At 35.7% G+C, this 17,757-nt stretch overlaps 1 protein-coding gene across 8 annotated transcripts in view; it reads left to right on the top strand.

The window, feature by feature from the left end:
* Positions 1-17,757, top strand: part of side (sidestep) — a 42,893-nt gene that overhangs the window by 14,580 nt on the left and 10,556 nt on the right. For 5 of the 8 annotated variants that reach the window (XM_064355499.1, XM_015982146.2, XM_064355500.1 and 2 more), the window contains 8 exons: positions 767-981; positions 1,307-1,423; positions 1,691-1,897; positions 2,339-2,490; positions 2,573-2,717; positions 6,517-6,644; positions 13,271-13,430; positions 17,067-17,360. In XM_064355499.1, the coding sequence (XP_064211569.1) occupies positions 767-981; positions 1,307-1,423; positions 1,691-1,897; positions 2,339-2,490; positions 2,573-2,717; positions 6,517-6,644; positions 13,271-13,430; positions 17,067-17,360 (1,418 nt within the window). Of the gene's footprint in view, positions 1-320; positions 474-532; positions 678-766; positions 982-1,306; positions 1,424-1,690; positions 1,898-2,338; positions 2,491-2,572; positions 2,718-6,516; positions 6,645-13,270; positions 13,431-17,066; positions 17,361-17,757 lie in introns of those variants that run through there. The other 3 variants (XM_015982145.2, XM_015982144.2, XM_015982147.2) reach the window with 3 other exon arrangements.

Genomic DNA, 17,757 nt, shown 5'->3' with positions numbered 1-17,757 from the left:
AACTTATAAATAGCTGCAAATGATAACTGTGACACGAGCGAAATAAATTTGGCCATATTTTTATTTTGTGGAATTATTTAGTAAATGAGAGTTTCTAATGTGAAAAGTGTCCCCCGGTGGGGGAGAAAAGTTTGACTTGGCGGTGTCGTGAGTGCTTTCTGCGTTCACAATTTATGATATGTTTTTTAGCAGAAGCTGGAATGAAGTGAGATATCTTGCGCAATATATTTATGATTGGCTGTAAATCACTTGTAGTGGATATGTGAAATATGAACTTGAAGGATTTGGAGTGAATAGAGCTGGAGTTGGTTGTTTTGTTCGTCGGTATCGAAGACTAGATGACGTGTCATATCGAGTCGGAAATTTATCAGAATTCTCCGCGACAGTTTAGATGCATTAGGCTAAAAGCTCACGGTTGCATCAAATTTCCATCCTCAACCATTGCACTTTATGGGAGAGCACATATATGCGAGGTAAAGCGTCAAAGATCCGACAAAACTATAACTCACAACGTCACATTTGTCACTGATAGAATTACAATCTTGTCGGGACCCCGTGGGGCAAAAACCCGCTATTGTGACAATATGATAAGATGCTAATGAAGAGGAATTGCCCAATTTGGCGCCGAATTATTTGTCATGGGTGTGCGGCGTTAATTTACTTCGCTCCACCAAAAAGTAAATTAAATATAAAGCAGCGAGTTTTTATGTAGTGCTAACTCGGCATTAGCTATTTATCTTTTTATCAATGTGGTTTTTGCTTGCAGCTTAGATGCCCGGGGCGGACCTCTCGGTGAAGCCTCTCATCTGGCAATGAGTGATGACCTCGGATCCCGCTCCTACTTCATCAAGGATGAGCAACCCTCCAAAGCCAGGCTCAGGATACGTAATGTTACCATACACGACGAGGGGGTCTTCAGATGCAGGGTGGACTTCGATAACTCACCAACCAGGAACTTCCAAGTTAATCTGACATTAGTAGGTCAGACTTCAGCAAAATCACCTTACGAACACTTTATTTTTACTAAAATTACTTATCTTAGGTCAAATATTTACAATAACCTGCACTTGCTTCTTGGCACACAGCCAATCAAATCTTAAATTCATTAAAATTTTATTAATGGCTTCTAATTTAATTGATCTACTTACCCGCAACCACGTAATTTAATCTCCCAAGTTTGAACAATCTCCTTGATTAAAAAAATCAGTTTTACGATGCAATTTTTTAAATGGAACTGATTTGAGTTCACGTAATCGTAAAGATCAAGATGCAAATGTTTATCTCAGATTTTGTGGTTACGTTTTAGTGCAGCCATCTGCCCCCAGAATCTTTAATGCTGAAGGAAACGAAATTAAACGAAACAGCAGCGCGGGACCCTTCCTGGAGGGTGATGAGCTTTTTTTATCGTGCCAGGTTACAGGTGGTAAGTGACAAAATCTATTGTTGTGCTCCAATTTACTTCCAAGTTTTTAATGGGTATTTTGACACCTCCAACTAGATATTTTAACATGCTTAGTTTGCCAAATAGTTTATTATTTTAGTTCTCACGACAAAACACATTCTTTCAACGATTAGCTTAAACTGGGGCTAAATTATAAAGCTTGAAGAAACTTGTGACATGCATTTTGGTGCAAAAATCACTTTCCGGTTGTCTAAATACATTCAGGAAAGTTTGTTTGTGCCGTTCCAGGGCGTCCACGTCCTTCCCTGACCTGGTGGCACAACAACACTCTCATCGACGGCGTTGTCGACTCTTCTGAAACCTCCTTCACCATTGTAAACCAACTAACGAGGAGACACACGCCAAGATCCTTCTGGAAGTCTCATCTCGAATGTAGAGCATCGTCCTCAGCAATCGCCGGTGATGTCGTCCGTGTCGTCCCCATCGTAGTTTTGTGTAAGTGAAATTAAAATAACAAATACATGGGTAGCAATTTATCGCTTCCGCTCGGAATTCACTTAATCAAACATTGAACGCTTCACCTGTATATTCAGTAGCAATTAAATTTTTCAAGCCTGATTTAGCATTTGTGTACTCTGCGAAATAAATGTGTATCGATTAGTGAATGAAACAAAGGCAAATATAATATTTAACTTTGAAACTTCACCAAATGCAATAAACGTAAATTTCACATTGTTTCATTTCCCCACGGTACAGTTTGGCATCAACATCGCAAAGGCTTCGTGGGGTGGAAACGAATAAAATTCTCAATGTGACAAATTTATCCAGAATTTTGCCTTTAAAAATAATCAACATCCGGAATTGCGGATAAGTTTGTTATTTAAATATTGGGGCAACAATGAAACTGGATCTTTACGAGGGCTTTTTTCGTTCCAGTGAAACCCAACAAGGTTAAAATCGTCACTCCCAATGATTTGCTCTCGATACACAAGCCCCAAAATGTTAAATGCGAGACTTCCGGATCCTATCCCCCAGCGAAATTAACGTGGCTACTTGACGGGAAGCCTATTAGGAATGCCGTTGTTACGGTAAGCGCGTTTCGGAGCTTTTAACAGGATGAAGGATGCACCGAAGTTGCATCGAAATTTTGAAATTTCACTAATTTCGTAGGAAGAAGTGACGGATTCGTTTACGGGAAGCATCATCTCATTAAACGTGGTGGCAGACAACGACGGCAAGGATCTGGTATGCCGAGCGAACAATCCGCGATTCCCTGGGGGCTCTCTCGAAGACAGACGACAGATACATGTTGCTTGTAAGACTTTTTTATTTTCTACTTTCGATCGCTTACCACCTGTTCCGATAATTCTCTTCCAGTAATTTAAGTGAATAATGCTTTTATCGTGTACACTTTCGACTAATCAATTCTCGATACATGCCAATTTATCTCAAATATATCTATCGGATACATTTTTAGAAGAGAGCGCTTCAGAGAATTTACATAAATTAGTGTTTTTGAAAGCGCCGTCAGATATTTTTAAAACGGAATCGCCATAAAATTAACAATTGTCATGGCTCTAGAAAATAGAATTAATTTTTTAACTTAACTTTTATTATAATTTGTAGCCTCCACATGTATTACTACAGAACTATAAATTAGCACACACGTAGATGCACCCAATAATTTGAAATGTCTATACTTTTGTGCAAATGTAGTAATATTTGTACTTGTGCTTGATTTAGACTCATTTTGTAAGCTGGCTATAGTATAAAGTCTCTCTGTCGATTGCAAATTATTTCGAGTATTAAAACAATACGCATTAACGCTGAGCTTTTTGTTTTAAATATTGTTAATGAAATTGTTTGTTACCTACGTTTGTTAATTATCACAAATAAACAAATATTATTTAATTTATTGTTGATTAAAAGTTTCTGCTATTTTGCAAACTGATGTTGTTGAATCAAATATTAATAAAAATTAATTTTCGTTTGTTATTGAACTCGACAATATATGAAATTTGTAAATATATCAGTAATTAACCAAAATGGCGATACGGAATGAAATCCAAACTAATTAGGACATATTATTAAATGAATATAAAAACCAGTATTGCTTCAGATTTCAAAAATTGAAATAATTTTCAACTTGTGGAGTAATTGGGATGCATATTCTCTGTATTTAATTATCGACATATTAATAAAGCCTATATTAACAATGACACTCTCTAATTAATTTAAATTCATAATGTTTACTTTAGCCGTAATGAATACATTAACTTTCCGTTGTGTGACAGAGTGATAGATCATCCATAAAGCATTGTTTGGAGTTAAAAATTCGTAGAATTTGTAGTGAATGAGGGCAAGTCCTCAACTTATTTTCTTCTTGGGTTACACATAAATATTTTATGTGAGTCAATTAATGATTGTGGTTTTATAATTTCCGCACTAAATTAAATTCGTTTCTAAAGCAATAATTCGTAAGTTGGCAATAGGACAGAACCCGGGTCATATTTTCGCCCCATTCGCAATCTGTTACACCGCAGCCGTTAACCTCGTCGAACAAATATGGGGGTTGCACCCCCGTAATAGTCGAATGACATCGAATTAAACGTGTCGCCGGTGTCTGGCGGCTAAGTCCCTTATTTAATGAAAGTTTGCAAAGAGCTCAGCGGAATGCGCGAGCTTTCTATTAAAACAGTTTAGTAGTAGCAAGAGTAACGTTGCGGATGTCTTTAACAAAGCTAACTCAAGCTTTTTCCCGTGAGACATGCACCGAATTCGGGATGACCCTGGTTTTGGAAACCGAGCATCACAAATACGGTTGTTTGTATTCTGATCGTTCGTTCGCCCAAGTTTTGTATCTTCTTAACTCCAAGATGGTGTGTAATCACTTTAGAGGTGGGTTGAACAGTACGACGGAAACATCACTTTAATTGATTTAGAGCGGGATACACTTAAGGCACCTTAAATTTAAATAAATTTTCATCTCTAAAGCGGAAAGTCGGAGACGCGAAAACGTTTCTTTTGTCGGAGCAACGCGGATCTGTAGGATAAGCGCGAATACATTTATTCATTGGTTTGGTGACTTTTTGGCACATGGCATAATATCGGGATTAAGGATAATGACATGAATGTTATTACAAGCGCACGTGCGAGGGCACTTCACCCAAAGGTTAATGGCGACACTGGGAGAAACCAGATCTTAAAACGATATCTCGTTTGAAACATTATATTCGTATTGGACACGAAACTGCGCCAATTCGTACTTACAAAAAAAGTTGATTTCATTCAAAGTTTAAAATAAAAGTGATCTTCTAGGAATATTGAATAAATCTTTGAGCTTAATTAAATCCAGGTCATTTCTATTTAAAAGGAAAATTAAAAACAAACAATTCTCGCATACATCTAACAACAAAACTTTAAAAGCCAATTCGATATTGGATATTTTCATATTCAGAATAAGTACGCACACCGTGGAGTTTTTAACAATCAATTTTAGTTGCTAATTTGACTGATGTTAGGGCGTAATGATAATGATTTGCTCAAATTACAAGTATGGATTAATATGGTCTAACTCAACCTATGTTTAGTTGATTTACAAGTACAATTCTATATTGTTGTTATTTAAATTAATTTTACAAAGTATTATTTGGAACTAAATGCAGCACTTACGCTAAAAGTTGGAACGAGTAAAATTGCTGTGCTAAATAGCTAAAGAGAATATTCCGTTAGTAGTTTAATAACAAGCACAAACTATTTCCACAAACATTTTCCTCTATTTATTATTGCAAATATTTTACGTAACAAAATATACTCGTCTAAATAATGAACTTGTTTGTTAGTACAAGTAAATTTACATTTCATTATAACCTCGTCGTGTTTCGTTTGTAACGTAAGACTGATAAAAATATCTTCGTTTTGTAACAAAGCCGTTGTTGGCTAATTTATTTAATAAACTCGTCATGCACAAAATCGGGGCTAAGAGCAGCGTAATGTATACCTTCTGTAATCCAGTTAGCTGTGGTTTCTATTCCAGGACATAGTCTGACCTAACATTTGTCACAAGATCCGAATGAAGCCACAAGGACTGAGCTACGAGCAAGCTTACCTTATTCCTTATAACACATTAAAACTGCCCCACGTCATCAAAAACACGAAAGAATTGGTGCGAATGCATTCTAATTACACAGAGTGCTGAATCTAATTCTGCAAAGTACTGGGAAAATTTTAAACCGCGAATTCTCCATCACAGATTTCAAAATGGATGTATTGTCGTCTGCAAGAGTAAAAATATCAGTTACTTCCCTCGTAATTGGCTGCAGGATTCTAACGAGATCCTTGGAAGCCAGTTTAAAAAAATCGTAAAAATATTACGATACCCTCCGAGTCCTTTTTAACAATTTGCGTTTGAAGGGTGCAGGAAGCTCGCTTGAGTGACTTATAAAAAGTAGATTTTATCCCCCGATAGCGTGGCATGGTTATTGTTGTGTCTTTTTCCGGACCCGCCATATGCTTCTGCTGTTGATAAAACTTTCTTTTTAGTGGCTAAGGACTTGGCTCAAAGTTTACAAAATGCTGAGTTTTATCAACAGCACACGGTCAACTCGACAAAACAAGATGAATACTGAAAGTAGGCAAGAGAATACGATTACTGCTTTTACTCAAATACTTGAAGCAAGTTTGAGACTTTGCGGGCTTTGGGCCGGAGAGAAAAATTTCATTTCGCTGATACAAAGAACAAACTTGAACAACAACGAAATACATTTAAATTATTTAATCAATGACTGACATATCGGGGGATATAAATTTTAGTCGCGTCTGTTGCCAGTTTGATTTACAAAGCTTTGATATCTTTTATATTTGCATCAAATGTAAAAGGACTGTTTTTTTAGGGAAATCGTTGAACATGCCTTTTTAATTTTCTCCTGCTTTGTGCTTACATGAATCCCAAACAGAGCGAGCGAAACACAAAAGACGAACAATTATTTTTCAACTGAATATGCGAATCTTTGGACTTTGACCAAAAAGTAATGTAACGTATTTTGAAAAAATCATTTGTAATTTTCGCGAAAGTGTTTGAAACAAGCGGGATAATTGCAGAACCATTGTTTCAGATCCCCCCAAAGTGTCAGTGAAGTTGGACTCAGGGGTAAATTCTCCAGTTAAGGAGGGAACAGACGTTACCCTTCGTTGCGATTCTTCGGCACGTCCTAGTCCCTATGGCTATAGGTGGTATCACGATGTAAGTAGGCGATTCCAGTTACATTTCCTACGACCCTATTCTAAAGCGATCCGGTTTTATTTACGGCGGGAGCAACCAGTGACTTGTGGCACATTATCGTAATTTCGAGAGAAAAATACCAAGACGACCCTGTAGCGTAAAATTAAAGTAACTCGAACGTTATTTACATAAACAGCCCCTTAATTGAATACTGGAGCGAAACAAAATGTGCAATTGTTATTCAGTCCATTGTATTTTTAGAGTTCAAAGTAAAAGTATTCTAATGTATGCGGAAGCTATGCAAAAACCCCGTTGAAGTCTGTTGAATTCCCAATATAAATAAAAATCGAAGGAAATATGGAAATTAACTTGCCGCATGCTGAACTCCCCACTTATATTTTTGCTTTAATATTTTCATTGTACCAGTGTTTTCTTCTCATAAATATGTATCTTTCAAATTGGCTACTTACACTGCACTCTTGCTTCGGAACTGTTTTACGGTCTTAACGAGATTACAAATGGCGTACTCCTTTAAAGCTTTAGTTAACATGAATTTATAAATTATTAATGGCACCGTTACACGGATTTCAGCGCGAAAAATGCAAATAAAACGTCTAACCCTCGACTAAACAAATCACGAAATACAATAAATATTATTCGACCGACTTTGCGGCAAAATTATTTATTTCCCAGCCTTTGAAGTGACGGCACTCGATCAAAATTTTTCGCAACACCCACCGCCCGAAACTGTCTATTTGCTTATTTTTCTGTTCATAAAGTCATTCGTTAATAACGAATCTTGTTTTTACGACTCACAAATTTGATTTATTTTGGCGCTTCTTTGAAGTGGCACATGATAACATTTCAGACAACTGAAAAAATAAATGTGCGAAATAAAATCGCTTCATATTTACATTTTCCTCTATTGTCGCAATCTAATCTGTTTTCTTCCGGTGATATGATCCGATATACACCGTTCAATACTGCTCAAATCTGCATTTGTGGAGGTAAACCGTGTGTGCACAAATTCGAGCGAATCCGACGACTAAATCAAATACAGACGTCACAATTTCTCCATACTCTTCACGTCTGCACGAGATATCCATCTCCCTGTCATGCTTTCTGTTAGGCCACATAAACAGATGTTTTTCGTTTATTCAAGGGGTTAGAATGTGTTTGCCTTTTCCCACTTCTGACACGAGGAGTGAACCGAAAACTCGACGTTTTTGTATCTACATCAGTGAGTTTGTATAATCATAAAACTGCTTCAGCAAAAAAACCCGAATAATATTGCAAGTTTAAAACGTAAACATATAGTACGTAATAACTTGAAAAAACGCTAGTTCAACGAACTATTTGTATTGAGGAAAACTAATATTAATTTTAAATTGAAAATTTAAAGGTAAAGTAAATCGCTTCAAAAGCTCAAAGAATATTTTCAATTTCTATGAGATTCTTTAAATTTTTGTCGAGCACAATGTTTTGTCTATAAATTTATAAGAAACTGCAAATATTAACTCGGCATGACACATTTATCAGTGTTTTTTTTTGAATCAACAAGCATTAAGTTACTTATACCTATTTAATTTAAACCAACTACTATAACAAAAAATGTAAAGAGATTATGACAGTTAACTCGGCGCCTCCACCATTTTTATGACTTACAATAATTTTGTTTTATTGTGTAGATCAAATTTTATACATTTTTGTTACGGTTTTTTAGTAAAATATTTTAGGTAAAAATACATTTAATCTGATGCATTAACTATTTTTAAACTAAAAGTAATACAAATCGAGATATTCTATTTTATTACAAATACACTTTTCAACCAGTTAATACAAGGCTTTCATTTTAAAAAAAGCTAGTTTCAATAACTTTTGACAATGAGTAAATATATTTTTAAGCAAAAATAGGTCGATTAGGATCGCGAGGGGGAAGTTCAAAACAACATTAGTTACATGTATAGATTTATTCAATGTCAGAAGTTATTGAGACTGGCTCCTTTTGATATGAAACCCATGTATGTAATATAACTTTGTCAGATTAGACTAAATTGTATAGCAAAAAAAAACAGAAAAAAAATTGTCTAGTTTAAAAATATTACCTGTTTACTGTTTAGTATACAGTAACAATTTTATTTTGCCGAACATTGACAAGTGACATATAGTCTGTCTATTCTTTAAAACAATTGTGAGTGTTGTCATATTAGTATGAGCCATTACTACTATTTATTTATAATATTTGCAACATGAAATAAACATATTCCAATTTTTATGTTTAACTGAATTATGGTCAGTCGCATTTTTCTGTGGAATTATTGTTTCTTGTCTTTTGTAAAAACTATCTTAAATCAGTTGCAATCTTCCTGATATTTAACAGAACTAAAAATCTGTTTTTATCGATACACTTGTTCCAAAACTAGAGGTTTTACGGTGAGACAGTCTGATCTTTGAAGGAATTTTGAATTTTGAAACAGTTGTTTTAAAAAACACGTGGACTTTAATTTTTCTGAAATTGAAATACTTTTACAATCGTCGGGTAACTTTATTCAGAAAATAAGTTTTGAAAAATACATTCTTGTAACAATTGTAACTATAGTAACTTACTCGGAGTTTATCTGACGATTGTAGAATCCACCCTAATTGAGTTATGCCTACGTGTGTTATGAGATGTTGAGCAAAATGAAATCTTAGTCATAATGTTATTTTGTAGAAGATCTAAGAACCCCAGTGATGCATTGACATGAATTTTTTAAAATTGTTTATGGGCTTAATAGAGTTACTATGTGATGTCCAGAGATTTAAAATTTTCACTGTGTAAGTTTAAATCTATCTAGAATAAGTAATTGCTTTTTTATTAAGCTCTGTTATTAGTTTTCCTAATGTTAATATTTCTTGTGAAAACAACAGTTTAACTAACATAAAGTTAGTTTATGTTTTATATGCTTCAAAGGACAAAGTTAAGCGAAAATCACACCTCAGCGTAAATGTTATCGACGATTATTATGATTTTTTTCAATTTACAAAAAATTCAAACTTTTTAGGCATTTTTATAGTTTATAGTTTTTATAGTTATTAAATAAAAAATGTGTAGTATGCCATATGGTTACAAACTAAATATTCGCACTCAGATTTTTGTCATTATTGATTTTCCGAGGTATTCAAAAGTAAGACAGCTATTTTCACAACAAATTCCAATTGTTAGCTGACACTTTGTTACTTTGTTTTGATACCAACGTCATTACTTTTAAATGCAGCGGAAAATCAATTTATTTAGATTGTAAACATCCTATTTATAGAAAAAATCTACTTGCCGTGTAAGCAACTATTAATTGTTATTGAATTCTGTAAAATGTTTAGTAACGTTGCTAATTAAATAAAACAAAATTGGAGCGTGTTTTTGTTTTGGGTTTCCGAGTTGCTAAACTGTGAAAGATAAATTCTATTAAGAGGTTCGATCGTCGCATTTCCGGCAGATATAACCCTCTTCGAGTCCCCGTTTCGTCCGAGTAATGTCATTTATCTTTGCATTCATGAAAAAACATCTGGCGTTTGGAGTTATTTCCTCGACAAGTATCATAAAAGCTCCGGCCCTTCTTTATCTGTTTTTCCTTCGAGTACACGCAGAGTCTTCCAGTCCATTCCTTTAGTCAGTCCACTTAGCACTCGAACGACACCTCAAATCTCTCCCCGCACATTAAAAGTGCATCACTCTTAAAAACTAAACAGGCCGAAGAGATAATGCCCGCTTTTGAACACAGAACACATAACTCTCTCATTCGTTGCCGAGCCGTCCTTTATGAAACCTCACGCACCCTTGGGAAATTCGTAATTTCTTGTTTCTGCTATTTTTCTATTTTGCAGTGCGATAAAGGCGTGATATTGCGTTCCACTTTTGTAAAATATCCCCTAACAGGACTGAGATATTACACTTTGCAACTAACGTTATTTACACGACCCGAAAACGTATATTCATATACACCGCCGAAGAAATATTGCGATGCACTTCAATCGGAACGGCAGAATTGAAAGCACTATCGGCGCGTTTATTATTTAGATTCGAACCAGACGTGGATGTGCGAACAACTCGTAAACATAATTAAAGCCCCGCTAGTGCATTGTGCCGATTGTTAACCGAGTTGTAAAGGATTCACACTTTTGTTAACTATTTGAGATAGTCGTGTACATTTCAAAGGGCCTATTTTCAAAACAACCGCAACGATTGAAAGAGATTCACGAACTTCCCTCGAACTTAGCTGTAATTGTTTTGTAAAAGTTTGACGCACTTTTCGTCCTTTGGATCCTTGTGAAAACTGGGCCGTTTTACACAAACGTAAAGTGTTTAAATAACAAAAACTTTTTCTAATTAAATTTAAAGAAAGACAATCTTCAGACAGCTTTGCTCCCACTCAGTTTAGGATTATTTTTATTGCGAAACTTTTGAGATTTTTGGAAAATTGAGCTGATGACGCGACTTCTGATAGCGGATAAATAATAGCAGGTTGGTAATGATCTATTGAACTCAATAAATAGGGACGTAATGAAATAATCTGTTGATTAAGTATTGAAGTGTTAAATACGCATTTGTGCCCAAAATTAATTCGTTTTTGTTGCGCTGGTGCCATCTGGGTGCACTGAACTTTAAAATCATCAGCGCAAAAATAATCTATTTCGTTTTTATTAAAAGTGTTTTCTCATTGTTAAAAAATGACCCAGTTTTTCTCCTAAGGAATTTAATCTTATTATGCACATGCATAAACACGGCTACTTTTTCAGACCAACTCAAAACTAATTAAAACTTTTCCTCCGTTTGGTTTAATAGAGAACCTACTTTTCCATGTAATATTTAACATCACTTAATTAATTATGAACTAAGTACCGGAAGTCCCAGTTTTCAGAATTCGACTAAATTAAGTGTTTCAGTTTATTACTTTAGACGTACTGTAAACTATCTAAATATAAAAAAATCTTTATTATTAAATATACCAAAATGCTTTGTTTAATATTTAAATTTTCTAATAAAAGATTAATAACAATTATTATGCCGGCGCATCCACCATTTTTCACTTACTTCGTACTGTATTATGTTTTCAATTGAAGCGTTTTATGTATGTGATAACGATTAAAAAGGAAAATAGGGGATATTTTTAACACAGTCTCTATGAGATTCTCTTCCACGACCTTCGATAAGGGTCTTATTATTAATGTACGTTGTCTAGTCGATTTCTTCAGCAAGCTTTCCGTAAAGAATGAGAGGAATGACGTGAAACGGATATAGGGAACGAGATAAATATCTAGTAAGGCCGACATAGATAACATAAATCCACTGTCATTCTGATGGATTGAAGTGGTAACAGGATGGATGTATGCTAAATAAAAAGTGAACAGTTTTTATTGGCCGTGAAAAGAACGGATTGGTTATACCAACACTATTCTTTGGAAATGCACAAGTCCTTGACATATGGCGTCAATTCTGTCGAAAATTGACTCCTTTTTAAGGAGATGTTTGCAAAGTTTCTCCTGAGGGTGAGAACGATCGGTCGCTTAGACGTGAAAAATGATTTGTTAAAACCGGAATAAAACAGACACAATTAACAAGTCACGTCGCTTTGAATCTTTTGTAATTCCGCGAAAGAAACACAAAGCATAAACCGGGAGGTGTAATAATAAAATCTCGTAAAAAGGAAAGGTCCGACAATAAAAAAATTACCGGCAAGAAACGCACTTAGGTTAATTATTTTAATTTATATCTCTCCAGTTTTGGCTTTTTGTGAGATTATTTTGTCTTGGTACCGAAATAAATTAGCTTTCGCAAATTGAAGTAAGAAAAGTTAATTAGGAGTCGACCAGAGATCGAAGTAATTTCAATTTGGACGTGACCTAAGTGTCGGTCGATATTGACGTCTTGTGGTTGCATTTAACTTGCCATTGCTGGTTATTATTATCTGATTAATTTCGACTCACTGCCTTGTTATGATTTGCAGACATCGCCGGATGAAACTCCAAATTAACGTTACTGTACTAATTGCGAATTTAGTTCGGAGTGGTCGCCACACAAGCCCAGGTTCTTGTTAATTACGAAACCCTTCTAAGATTATTTCTCGGCATATTTTTCTGTTGATTGAAATCAGCACTTTGGGAATGAAAAGTTTCTTTCAACCTTTAGCGTGCTCGTTTTACATCGATTCACCCGCCAGCTGTTATATACTCATCAGAATTGCTGCAAAGTTTGAAAACTTCGCGACCCTCTGTGACATTCATGTCACTAATGATTATATCATTTTGACTCCGCTAATCCCTCTCGTTCTCCCAGATAAAGCCCGCCGATTTTGATTGTTTCAAAACTGCCTTATCATTCAGAAATTTGCTTCCACTTGAGCAACTATTTATTATCTCGAACGCCATTGTTTGTTTTAATCATCGGGTTTTGGGGATTTCGCAAATATCGCGCCGAAATTATTGACAGCCTGTTTTTAAGCCGATCAACTTTGCATTGTTTTGTTTCCAAACATGGTTTTAAAATACCCAGAATAAAACTATCCCAGAGACCGAATAAATTCTCACCCAAGACGTCGCGAGATAATTCCGTCGTTATTCCCTAATTAAAAAAAATCGTTTCCCTAATTTAATTAAGCAATTTCTTCCAGGGACACCTCGTTGCGCTTAATGAAAGCGGGGGAGTTTTGCCCATCGACCACATCTTGACTCTCAAGTCTATTCAGAAGAAGTCTCAGGGCCAATATGCCTGCTTCGCCACAAACACCGAAGGTGGCTCGTACAGCTCCCCCTTCGACTTAATCATACAATGTAAGTAAACAAATTTTAGCCAAATTTTGCTAATGCGCACACTCACAATGATTAAATTTTCGCCGGAAAATAAGAACACTAGAACCTTCCCCAATGCAATTTGGCTGAACTGCGTGAAAAATTAGAGACATTTGGATTTACTTAATCCAGCCGGGAGGCTTTCTTTGTGTTTTTTATTTCCTTCGCGGCATTATTTATCAATTGGAAAGTGGGGGAAATTCATTAGGATTTTTTCAGTGATTTGATTTTTTCGGTTAATTGCCCTAGCTTGTGATACATTGCTGTCTGCTGGAATTCAGGCCGAAAAATTATTAAAAACCGGCGTATTCGTTTGTCATCAGATAATTGGCTCGTAGATTTCAGGTACGATTGAAGTTACCGCACTGCGGGAGTGCCGAATGGATACGAGCCGAATAATGGCCTCATAAAATTGGCCATCGAATATTCCCTCTACTTCAAAAATTTAAAATATCTTGGAAAAATTCGAGTCACAATTAAAAATTTACAAAGTTATTTATAAAGATACATTCTTGGATTTACGATTTTTTAATGAAAGGTTTTTTTGCTATAAATTATGAAGGTATCCGTGGAATTTATAATCGGTGCATATTTTATTTTTAATCCTAATAGAATTACTCTGTCAATTGTTCCAGTGGTGGGTAAAATTTATGAAAATCTACCACCGACCGTGCTAACAAATAAAATGCAAAGAGTAATAAAAAATTTAATTTGTAAAACCTATCCAACCTGTCCCAAGAAAAACTAACAAAAGAAACATAGTGATTGAACGATACTGTTTTCTATGAGATTTTGTGTTGATTGGTTTATCTGCACAAATCTTCTCAGAAATAAACGTACTTACGCCTAACACCTGAGTAACTAGACTATTGTTGCAGTAATCCTTCTTAACAAGTTTTGAACCGCTTATCTTAGCAGGGGGATAAGTTCGCTGATACGTTTCGAGCTAATGAAGTTTTTAGTTTTTAAAAGTCAGATAATGTGTTAAATGAGAAAAACTACTAACTAAGAGTTAGACTTGACTTTGTTCCTGATTTTACTAATTGAAATATGTGAGAGAATTTGCAGCATCCAAAGTTTGCATTTAGCGCGTGTGATTGTTAAACATTCAACTTTGTGAGAATGAGTCTACAACAATGACATTGTAAAAAGGGGATTGTGATTAAGAGCAACAAGGATTTATCGAGCGCAGCTGTTTGAGGTTGTGCTGATGGTGGGAACCTAAATTACAACCTGTGTAGGAACTTTAAATGCCAAGCAATAGTCTGCATAGTTGGATTACAATGGTTCGATTTCGAGTAATACTCGAATAACAATAACGATGTCGATTTTAATCACAGAACAGATGTCGAATATCGAGACGTCGACGTTTCATTATCTCCAACATCCTCGCCAATACTATAAAGGTAATTTAAGTACCCGTTCGACTGCTGGTGGTTTAATTAATTTTCAGTTTCTCCCCCAGTCGCTTTAAATCAGCGATTTATTTCATATCCTCGATACAGTTGAATACCGAAGAGAATTTTCTTCCAGAACCTCAATTGGCAATTACAGTCAATTAGCGCTCATAGCTGTTTCTGGGCAATTTCGCGACTCAACAACGGTAACAAACAAAAACATTAGTGCAGAACGGCCGACGTGAAAAGCGTTCAAATCAGAAAATTACAATATTCGTTCGAATGCGTTTCCAATTCGCCGGCTTGATTGACACATTAGTCTCGTTCAAAATGCGTCAGGATAGCACTTTTACTGGCTCATCCAGCTGCTTAAGCAGTCGGTCTGTCGCGCAGAAAAAATGCGCAATTTCCGGTGAACTCCGAGCAGTTTAAGATAAAGTTAATTTTTCTAACTGGAAGAGGGCGGGTAATAAGCGGAAAATCGCCGGCCCCGTTTCAAATGACTCTAATTAAGCGAAAACCAACTCAAATCGCTATTCAAACGCTACATCAAAAATCACAATTTATTTGTACAAAATTTTAATAATCGGGTCGAGGCTGCAACGAATCGCTTTTTTCCCTCCGAGAGTGCGGTGGATTAACGGCGACTGGCTTCATGTTAAATAGGCATTTACGTACAATATGTTACACCACGATGTATTTTCGTGGGCATCCACTCCGTTCAACTGCACACCCTTTGCTTCCATCCCCGTGCATGTGGCATGTTAGGCAACGTGCGCCAGCCACAAACGTTCGATTCTCTACAAGCTCTTTAAACGGACAGATTTCGCACACCATTCACACATCCTGCGGAGATAAATTCACGCGACAATTAACCAAACATCTACAATATTTTTTTTAAAGCCAGGACAAGAAAACTTTACGATATCGCCCGGCGCATCCACCAAATTTCATCCAAAAAATTATCGAGCCAAATTAATTTTACAAGGTTGCCTAATGTAAAAACTAGCAATCTTTAAGTTAAAAAAATTAAAACTAAACATACAAGTAATGACAATAATAACTGTCAGTAAAACGATAATTAAATAAATACTTTTTTTAATCTCAGAGCTACTAGTTTTTGATGATTTTTAATTTTTCCCGTGTGGCTTTCATGTCAAGGCCCAGTGCATTTCCAATTAGTATTTTTCTCGTTGCACGCTCATTCTGATGGCTAGTTCCGTTTAAACTGCTTCGTCCAGCACGCGTTTAAACAATTACAGACTCGTGTTGTTTGGTTAATTACTGATGTTTTGCTTGATTGCGCCCGCTTTATCAAGCACCATCTTGTATCAAACGTAAACCAGCATCGAGAAGCACTAGTGCATGTCTTTTATCAGATGCAAAATATTTTAATTACGGGAAATATTATTACAACGAAACAATTCGTTGTAACAATATTTCTTCTCGCTGTTGCGTTTTTTCTACTGTAAGAAATGATAAATGCCGGAAAAGTGGGTGTGTGACAAAGTCTCATCATCCGCAGAGAAGTGATGCTGAGAAGTGGAGTCACGAAGTGCATGTCGCAATAAATCCTACTTATTTATGAAACCAGAAAACTCACAGGACATGACTGTGATAACGTTAAGGATACGACAGGAATTGTACAGGAAATCGTCAATAGGAATCGCAAAGCTCAGGAATTTGTCAGCGGATCATTAAAGCGAATTTTTGTTTCAACTCGTAAATGTGCGGAATGTTTAAAGAAATAAAGTTTCCTCATTTCATAGGACCATAATAATAAAGAAGTAATGATGACGTGATAATTCAAGCAAGCATGAAAAATTTATTACATGCGAAACAATTTCCTCTAATTACCTGAAAAGCAAGTCGAAAATAATTTATTTCAGCAAAAGAGAAAATTCGCCAGAAAATACGAAATTAAGGTATTTTTATTCACCTTTACAAGTTTTATTGTTGCAAAAAACACCAGGCCAGTTAGGCAAAAAGTTATTCGTTCGGTTTAAAACATTTAGTTAATTTGGCATACAATTGTTATCAAACTTTCATCGTCATTGTCTTTTGATAATGTTTTCATGAGTACTTATCCCTTCAGTTGCGGAATATGCGCTTAAATTATTTACAAAATAGCTTTTGAATATTTAAAATTGCATTATAAAGTTTGGATGAACGAGTAAATTTCCCATTTTAAATGAAACTAAAAATGGATAATCACTTTCAGACGCTCCTCGTTGCAAAAAGGGTTACGAAGTAATGAGGGTCGGAATCGTCAAGCACGAGCCACTTGTCGTTCAATGTCACGTGGACTCGATTCCCGAAGATGTCCGTTTTTCCTGGACTTACAACACCAGTAAGGGCGTCTTTCCTGTTCTCGGAGCGAAGATGCATAACAATGGGGGCGTTTCCACCCTGCATTTTAACCCTTCGACGGAAGACATCGACTCGCTTTCTTGTTGGGCTACTAACGACGTGGGCAAGCAGGAACAACCCTGCTTGTTCTACATCATTCCTGCAGGTAAAAATTCACTCGAAATATTAATGGAAATCTTCTGTAATGTTTCAAAGTTTATACACCTCGAAAATTTGATAATATAACTAGGAGAAATTTCATTACCATATTCGCATCTCGAAGTCTCATCCAGGCTTATGAATATTCAAACTACTTAACCCGTTAATTACTTACTTCACGAAAGCACTCAAAACCTCGAGGTGCAAATCTACCGAAAAACTATCGAGTTTATGGAGCTTTTATGACAGAAAACTCAATTATTTATACACAAGTGCCATTCCGTCATTGTCGTTCAACTCGCATAAAGCTCCAACTAAATTTGGTTAAAGTAATTAATTATTCAGAAACCTCTTCAATATTTCGACACCTGTTCTACAAAATTAAAGAACATAAGACTCCGATC

The sequence above is a fragment of the Tribolium castaneum genome, chromosome 3 (assembly GCF_031307605.1).
Source record: "Tribolium castaneum strain GA2 chromosome 3, icTriCast1.1, whole genome shotgun sequence".
Taxonomy (NCBI): Eukaryota; Metazoa; Arthropoda; class Insecta; order Coleoptera; family Tenebrionidae; genus Tribolium; species Tribolium castaneum.
The sequence above is the reverse complement of the archived record's forward strand: the minus strand, read 5'-3'. Positions and strand labels throughout refer to the sequence as shown.